Genomic DNA, 9,242 nt, shown 5'->3' on the forward strand with positions numbered 1-9,242 from the left:
GTCATGGTGTGGTGGTGTGATGGGGTGATAGGTATGATGGTGTGGTTGTGCGATGGTGTGATGGTGTGGAGGTGTGATGACGTGGTGGTGTGACGGTGTGGTGGTATGATGGTGTGGTGGTGCGATGGTGTCGCGGTATGATGGTGTTAAGGTATGTTCGGTGTGGTGATGTGGTGCTGTGGTGCTGTGGTGATGTGATGTGTGTGGTGGTGTGATGGATGTGTCGGTGCGATGGTTTTGATGGTGCGGTGGTGTTATGATGTTTTGGTGTGATGGTGTGGTTGTATGATGGTGTGGTGCGATGGAGTGTTGGTATGATGGTGTGTTGGTGTGATGGGTGTGGTGGTGTGGTGGTGTGGTGGTGTGATGACGTGGTGGTGTGATGGTGTGGTGGTATGATGGTTTGGTGCGATAGAGTGTTGGTATGATGGTGTGGTGGTGTGATGGGTTTGGTGGTGTGGTGATGTGGTGGTTTGATGGGTGTGGTGGTGTGATGGTGTGGTAGTGTGATTGGTATGATGGTGTGGTGGTGTGATTGTGTGGTGGTGTGATGGGTATGATGGTGTGGTGGTGTGATGGGTGTGAGTGGTTGGTTGGTGTGGTGGTGTGGTGGTGTGATTGGTGTGATGGGTGTGGTTGTGTGATGGGTGTGGTGGTGCGATGGTGTGGTGGTGTGGTGGTGTAATGGGTGTGGTGGTGTGGTGGTGTGGTTGTGTTGTGGGTGTGACTGGTGTTGCGGTGTGATGGTGTCGTTGTGTGGTGGTGTGGTGGTGTGATGGGTATGATGGTGTGGTGGTGTGCTTTTGTGATGGTGTGGTGGTGTGAAGGTGTGTTATGGTGCGATGGTGTGGTGGTATGATGGTGTGGTGGTGTGATGGGTGTGGTGGTATGGTGGTGCTGTGGTGTGAAGTGTGTGATGATGTGGTGGTGTGTTTGGTGTGGTGGTGCGATTCTGTGGTGGTGTGATGGGTGTGATGATGTGATGGGTGTGATGATGTGGTGGTGCGATGGTGTGGTGGTGTGATTGGTGTGGTGGTGCGTATGTGCTGTGGTGGTGTGATTGGTTTTGTGGTGCGTATGTGCTGTGGTGTTGTGTTGCGATGGTGTGGTGACGTGACGGGTGTGATGAGGTGGTGGTGTGATTGGTGTGATTGGTGTGGTGGTGTGGTGGTGTGATTTGTGGTGCGGTGTGATGGTGTAGTTGTGTGGTGGTGTGGTGGTGTGATAGGTATGATGTTGTGGTGGTGTGCTTTTGTGATGGTGTGGTGGTGTGAAGGTGTGTTATGGTGCGATGGTGTGGTGGTATGATGGTGTGGTTGTGTGATGGGTGTGATGATGTGGTGGTGTAATTGGTGTGGTGGTGCGATTCTGTGGTGATGTAATGGGTGTGATGATGTGATGGGTGTGATGATGTGGTGGTGCGATGGTGTGGTGGTGTGATTGGTGTGGTGGTGCGTATGTGCTGTGGTGGTGTGATTGGTGTGGTGGTGCGTATGTGCTGCGGTGCGATGGTGTGGTGGTGTGATAGGTGTGATGAGGTGGTGGTGTGATTGATGTGATTGGTGTGGTGGTGTGATTGGTGTGATCATGTAGTGGTGTGATTGGTGTGATCATGTAGTGGTGTGATTGGTGTGGTGGTGTGATGGGTGTGATGGTGTGTTGGTGTTATGGTGCGATGGTGTGGTGGTGTGATTGGTGTGATTGGTGTGGTGGTGTGATGGTGTGATTGGTGTGATGGGTGTGGTGGTGTGGTGGTATGATGGGTGTGGTGGTGTGATGGGTGTGAATATGTGGTGGTGTAATGGGTGTGATGGTGTGTTGTTGCGATGGTGTGGTGGTGTGATGGGTGTGGTGGTGTGGTGGTGTGATTGGTGTGATGGGTGTGGTGGTGTGGTGGTATGATGGGTGTGGTGGTGTGATGGGTGTGAATATGTGGTGGTGCGATGGGTGTGATTGGTGTGTTGTTGCGATGGTGTGGTGGTGTGATGGGTGTGGTGGTGTGGTGGTGTGGTGGTGTGATGTGTGTGATGATTTAGTGCTGTGATTGATGTAGGGGTATGGTTGTATGATGGGTGTGGTGGTGTGATGGGTGTGGTGGTGTGACGGGTGTGGTGGTGTGGTAAGTGTGATGGTGTTGTTGTGTGTCGTCGTGGTGGGCGTGGTGGTGTGGTGGGTGTGGTGGTGTGATGGGTGTGGTGGTGTGACGGGTGTGGTGGTGTGGTTAGTGTGATGGTGTTGTTGTGTGTCGTCGTGGTGGGCGTGGTGGTGTGGTGGGTGTGGTGGTGTGATGGGTGTTGTGGTGTGGTGGTGTGATGGGTGTGGTGGTGTGCTGCGTGTGGCCTATTGAGCACAATGATTTCAGAGAGGCTGCGACACGTGATGTATATTCGTGTGAGATTGCAGAAAGGTAAAATATTTGTGTTGACGGCTATGAAACGTGGAAAGCATATATTGATACCAAGACACAGGTGTTTAGCCTGTTCAAAAGAATGTGAAGACGAATAACATTTTATTCAATTCTCAACATTATTACGTCATTTGCTGCGAAGTGTGGCAGAGATGGTAGCTACATGTACCTTCAGAGTTCCTTCTCACAAATAAAGTTCGCCGCCATATTACACTTTTCATCATTCCACAGATAGTTTTCAAGTATCTGTTTGATATGCAGACAGTGTTCCCCCCCACTAAAATTATCAGGTTGGTCCCTACTCCAGTTGCTGTAATTCATGGCCTGTTGGCCCTCCCAGAGCCATGTTCCTTCTACGTTCAGGTCGGTGGCACCAAGCCAGTAGTTCGCCGCTGCAATGAAGAAGAAGATGGGAGGATGGATTCGTATTAAAACATTTCGGATCTCAATGCCGTTCGCGTAGATCACAATAACACGTAACAGCTGTGTCGTAAAAGCATAAACTTTTTTATTGAGATAGAAAGTAGATGTGTCATTTAACCGTTACAGTAATGATATTTATCATCCAAAACTGGCTCCCATTGGAGATATCGCTTCGGTGAGATCAAGCGATATCAACATTGTAGATATCGCTGCAATGAAATTGCTTCACAATGCTTTGCAGACCATTGTGACGTCATTGGTTACCATGGCGTCACAATGAAATGACATCAATAATGGCTCTGCGTGTGAAGCTGTTAGCAGTACTTTTTACACTTAAGACACTTATTATTGTTTAAAAACTGAAAAAGAAGAATGATTTTGGATGATTATTAAAATCTCACCCTCGTGTCTTTTGATATCAAAGATATTAACACTCGTTGAGGTATTCGATATCAAAAGAAACTCCTGGAGATAAGTAGGGTGCACCTGCTATTTAGGAGATAAATAAGTGCTTGAATTAGGCGATGTAGAGCTAGGCTACATGTAGATAACCGCTCTAAATTGAATTTGGAACCGAACGCGCAGCCACACATCCTTTGAATATTGTTGTAACCGCAATTGTGAATTTTGTAACCTGCAACTGTAGATATAACTATTTAAATTCTGCCAACCGACAATAACTGTAAATAGTACTATTCTATGAATATTAGCTTCCGCGGCCGTCAAACCATCTGTTTCAGTCAGACAGGGTTTATTGTGATTTAATAGCCTCTGATTGACCAATCAGACTCGAGTAAATTCCAAATTCATGGAAGAATAAACAATGATGACGTATGAGATGCTATTCCTCTCAATATTAATGTTGTTCTAACTTACCTTTTCCATGGCGGGCTGCATGGCCGCTGACAAAGTCATCTTCAACTTTGCTGGTCACTTTAGCGAGGTGACTTCCAAAGGATTGACAGAAGGACTGAAAGTAGCACATCAACATTTAAAACTATATTTACTTTCAACATGAAGACGTCCATTATTTGGAAGTAAATCGCTGATGGAATAAAGACATTCGGGAACATTTACTAATAATTGATATATAAATATAAATACGGAATGTGCAGAAAATGTTATCTTTTGGTTTTGAAAAGTATGATTTTCAGAATCGATAATCTCAATAACGTTTATCTCTCATTTAAACTAATGTCAATGTAGACGATGATGCCATATGGGCCTATTCATTGCAACTGGGTATTGAGTGTGGTGAGTTTGGCTTGACTAATCATGAATATACAATGACGGGAAAGACACATGTATTCATATGGGCATTTTAATCCTGATATTTGGCATGAAGTGTCATTGCTTCATTCACGATGGTATCCCAACCTCCACAGACATGATCAAATGGAAGAAGGGAGATTATAAATATACTGTGCCCAAATAGTAGGGGATAGTGAGAATCATCAAGACATATCTTCTGACTTATGAGGTATTCGCAAATGGAAAAAGTATAACCATATCTGCTGCGGAGTTGGTAGTCAGATCTTATGGGTTTTAAGGGTTGGCGTGATGAGATGTTGGCGCACTTGCTCGTTAAAAAGGTCGGGGACAAATTCGAAATATTCATTTTGCAGCCAACGTCACTAATATCGTGTAAAACAATCTTTGTTGGTCAGACATGCACGAATTCCATGGCATGACATGGCGTGTTGTGCTGCTGGAGAAATTGGCAAGATAAGCAAGCGCATTACATCCCGAAAGGTTAAACCTTCCCCATCATGTGAAAATGTCCGAACCAGTGGTGCAATGATTTTGTCCCGATAGTACTGACCTGTGACTCTTCCATAGACAATATTGAGCGCAGCTCGGCAGGTCATTGTGATACCACCCCATACAACTATGTACCCACCCAAAACACGGTCATGCTGTACGACGTTTACGTCTACAAAACGCTCATTAGGACGTCTCCAAAATCGATGCCTTCGGTCGTGTTGAGAGTGAATCTCGATTCGTCAGAAAACATGACATTATCCTGACGTCGTTTATCCCAGTGCTGACGATCAGTACCGTACAACGCTCTGTGAGATGACACGTGGACGTCGTGCACGGAAATGCCATCTGTGTGGACGATTTTGCATCGTATGGGCAAGTAATCTTAAACCATTTGCCTGTTGCAACCGGTCCCTTATTTTATTGGCAGTTTGCAAACGATTTCTTGATGTCATCGTTCTGACTAATCTGTCCTGGTATGTAGTTGTTGCCCTTTGGCGTCAAGAGGCGTCAGTCATCGACCTTAAATGCGTAGGGCACACAATCTGCAGATGACAGGTTGAGAGACATGCAGCGTTTGAGCAACAGCGCTCTGACGTGTGCCCGTCTGCAACATACATGTGACACCTAAACTTCCAGCACGTTGCAAACGTCGTATGATCAATAGTGTTGCTTCCGTAATGCTTTTCTAAATGTGTTTAATACAGTATCTTTGGGTGTTTGGCTCCAAGAAAACAATGTGCGTCTACTGACAACCGAGTCTGATTGACAATGGTCACTTACCAGACATTGGTGATCTCCTACTTTCTTTTGCTGAACCGCAAAACAAACGTCACCCCAAGTAAAATTGTATGAAACGTTGTAATTAAAATGTCTGGGTAAATCCTGTCATCGTTTCTAAAATTTTAAATTACCTTGTCCGGAAAAATGAAATTTGATGATTAAAAAACAAAGCAGATAACAATAAAACCGATCGCCCAAACGCATCACGGCAACGGCCATGGTACCCCGATGCACGTGAGTTCCGTGCAAATTGAAATGCACATGCGTTCCCCCATTTCTTGCCCTATAAAAATCCACCCAGATCGGATAACATTCATTCGTTATTGAATTGCTACAAAGTGCCAAGATTGACAAGAAATTAGCGACACCAAGCCCTTAGACTATTGCAAGCTGGACAAACCGCCCAGCAAGTAGCCAATGCATTTCAAGTCCACGTAAGGACCATATACAGGCTCCAGCAACGGTACCAGACCACCAACTCTACAGATGACCGACCACGTAGTGGAAGAATATGGGTCACCACCCGTCGTCAGGATCGTCAGATTTTGCGACAACATCTTCAAGATCGCTTTGTTACTGCTGCGGAAACTGCTCGACAGAACCTGGAGACACACCAGCGACACATTAGTGCGGACACCATGCGTCGACGATTGACGAGCAGACACCTCCATTGTCACAGGCCACATCGAGGACCCATTCTGTCACCACGTCACCGCCGGGACCGTCGTCAGTGGGCAACACAGCACCAGCATTGGCGCCACCAGCAGTGGAGAAGGGTCCTCTTCTCAGACGAGAGCCGTTACTGTATCTAAACAGCAGATGGCAGAGCCTGACGCCGCCGTGGGGAACGTTATTCGGATGCTTGTGTTGTTGAGAGAGACTCGTTGGGTGGTCCGAGCATCATGGTTTGGGGTGGAATTGGTCTTGCACAGAGGGTCGGCCCTGTGGTCTTCCAGAACATCGGTCCAGGGAGAGGCAATGGTGTCATAGCAGCTCGGTAAATTGATCACTACACACCATACCTAATTTGGCACGTCGCCCCAACCACGAGTTTCAGCATGATAAGGCCCGTGCTGAGAGTGCGAGAGCAACAAGAGACTTTCTCCAGCAGAATGGCATCAGAACCATGCAGTGGCCTGCCCTCAGTCCCGATTTAAATCCCATTGAGCACCTGTGGGACGAGATTCAAAGACGGCTGAATGAAGTCCGACCAAAGCTGACAACTGCAGCTGAACTGCGTTAGGTGTTCCTCAGAGTGTGGGCTGTGGCCTTCATCAACCGCCTCATCCATTCCATGTATCAACGTTGCACAGCAGTCATCATTGCAAATGGCGGACACACGAGATACTGACTTGTGATGCCATTTTCTCAGAGACTAGTGTTGTGTTTAACTTTAAGAACATTTGACACTTTAATTTCAACCTTGATGATCAGTTTTGCCAAGTTTCATCTTTTTAATGTCTCAAGGAATGTCTACAGTGTTTGGACAAATAAGGTTTCTCATATATCTATCCATTTCTTTTGCGGTTCAGTATATATTCAAACCAGAAACAATCCCATCCCAACCTTTTCCTTAGTATACCCCAAACTTAGTATTCCAAAAACAAACATATGTTATGAACTGTTTACGAAATCAGGTAACAACTTACCCCACCAATATCTGCCTTTGCCATTTTGGTGGGTTCTTGGCAGGATACAACAACGGATAAATGCGATATGTGTTGTGGTCTGATCAATATGCAAGGGCCGATCGAGATAATTGCGAGGATAACTGTAATCATTACGAAGGAAATAGTAGTCTGAAGATGCTGAAAATAAGTAGGGTACCAGTTTCCGTACTTGTGCTTGTTCACGCCTGCTGCTGGCTGCATTCTGTAACGCTATGACAATGCAATGTGACCACGTAAACTATACTTGCTTACCTTTGCTAAATGGCAGTCACTCTAGAGGCGGACAAAATGACCTTTGTGCTTTTGAAAAATACCTTGAAAATCGAATTTAGGCACTTGTCTATATGGTAGTTACGCCACTGTCCTAAAAACATGTTTCTGACTCACCCTCCAACTGACTTATCACCTCGCTTGTGATGAAATATAATCATGTGCCTAGTCCAGAAAGAAATCCAGGAAAACAATGTTCAGGTACCGTTTGAGATTTTGTCGACCTTGATATGATAAAGATATAATCAGGCCTGTGTATGTGGGGATGATTAATGTCCTGTAAATAAAGAATAAACACTAGCTCACTAAATACAATGTTTTGCTAACACCGGGGTATCTTTACCTCAATGAAGTGCAATGTAGAACAACAAAGTTCTGTGCCTCCAGATTTAGTTTAATCACATCACGTCTGTTTGGTAAAACAACTCATTTGTATTTTGGTAAACATATGCTAAATGCAGTACAACTTTGAAACAGAAAATCCAATCAATCTAACTCCTTTAGAGAAATGGTTACAATCACTTTCTCTTGGCATCACGTGCCAAATGCAATACAATTTTGAAAAAGAAAGTCCTTTGTCTCTAACTACCTTAATTACAAAGCTAATCTTATGCCCAAACATATGCAAAACTTATGCCAAATGCAGTATAAGGATGAAACCAAAAGGTTCAACGTTTCTAACAACCTCAATAAAACAATTACAGTTAGTTCGTGGTTAATAACATCCCTTCCGATTTCGGAAAACGCCAGCTAAATGCCACACACATTTAAAATAGGAAACACAATGCCTTTAGTTTCCTTAAGAAAAAGGTTTTATGCACTTCCAGTAAAATGACCCTGGTAAAGTTAATTTTAGCCACACATGACCATTTTTAATTGAAATCCGGGGAGCTAGCTCTTACAAACATATAAGATAACACAGGAGTAGTCCAGTACACACGGAGCCAGAGCTGCCATTCCAGATACCCTAACCTTCAACGAAAGTTACTCAAAACGTTTCCAATTCAATGCTATGAATGAGATATACATGATACCTTATCCTTAAGATTCCCAATCACAGAAGAGTTCCAAAACAAAATGCGGCGGTGGTTTTCAAATTCCAATAAACCTTAAGGCATCCCCAGTTAAATGGGCCGACTTTGTCACGAGAATCTGCACCTCAAATTCAAAATAATATTCTCAAGTAAATTGTTAAGAAAGTCAACGGAAATGTGTTGATGTCAATAGTGACCTAACAAGTTACAAACCTATCATTGCTTCGGATAAAGAAATGGAAAGTTTGTATATATTTATTGAAATGAATTGGTATGAAAATCAAGGAAATTACCTGTCACATGAGTTGATAACTTACCCGTGCCTCAACAAAGTTCGCCAATGCCTTGGAGAACCAATAGCATGAGTTGTTGTGTTCCACAAATCCCAGTGGACATGGAGAGCTAATTGCAACAACTGATACCAGTGTGCACAGTAACACATATGCTGTTGCGAGTCTCATTGTGAAGTTTCTCCCGGTGGTCGGTCTTGCCGCGCTGTGTGGATGGTGCGAGAATGTAACTGAGGCTTTATATTCGTGGACAGGTGGTTATCCGGGATACTTCATATCTTGTTCAATGTTGGTGTAACTGAAGCGATTACCTAAAACCACACCTGATGCAGAACGGGCTCAACCAGACGTACACACTTATCAGTTGTTTGCAGAATATGTTCACACCCTAGCCCACATGGCACAGAAGTCGTCTTCATTGTTTAGCCTATATCGATAACGATGGTTGGTGTGATTCCTGTAACATGTTGTAACAAGTGATTGTAAACTTACAGGGACAAACTATTAACTTTGTAATTTGTTGATGTCGTGTCTAGGGTGTTTATATTTAGAAAAGCACAATCTGTTTCAGACTTGTTCATGCAACTGAAGAGAAATAAACAAT

The 9,242-nt window shown here is 44.5% G+C and overlaps 1 protein-coding gene across 1 annotated transcript; it reads right to left on the minus strand.

Annotated features, from left to right (window-relative positions):
• Positions 1-2,492: 2,492 nt before the first annotated feature.
• On the minus strand, positions 2,493-8,868 carry LOC124152583 (perlucin-like). Its single transcript, XM_048395066.1, has 3 exons — positions 8,666-8,868; positions 3,707-3,800; positions 2,493-2,799 (listed from the first exon to the last, which is right to left on the minus strand). The coding sequence occupies exons 1-3, from the start codon at positions 8,807-8,809 to the stop codon at positions 2,579-2,581; spliced, it is 459 nt and encodes a 152-aa protein (XP_048251023.1). The 5' UTR covers positions 8,810-8,868; the 3' UTR covers positions 2,493-2,578.
• Between the last annotated feature and the right edge of the window lie 374 nt (positions 8,869-9,242).

This window comes from Haliotis rufescens, unplaced genomic scaffold (assembly GCF_023055435.1).
Source record: "Haliotis rufescens isolate VD_foot unplaced genomic scaffold, xgHalRufe1.0.p SCAF_14, whole genome shotgun sequence".
Taxonomy (NCBI): Eukaryota; Metazoa; Mollusca; class Gastropoda; order Lepetellida; family Haliotidae; genus Haliotis; species Haliotis rufescens.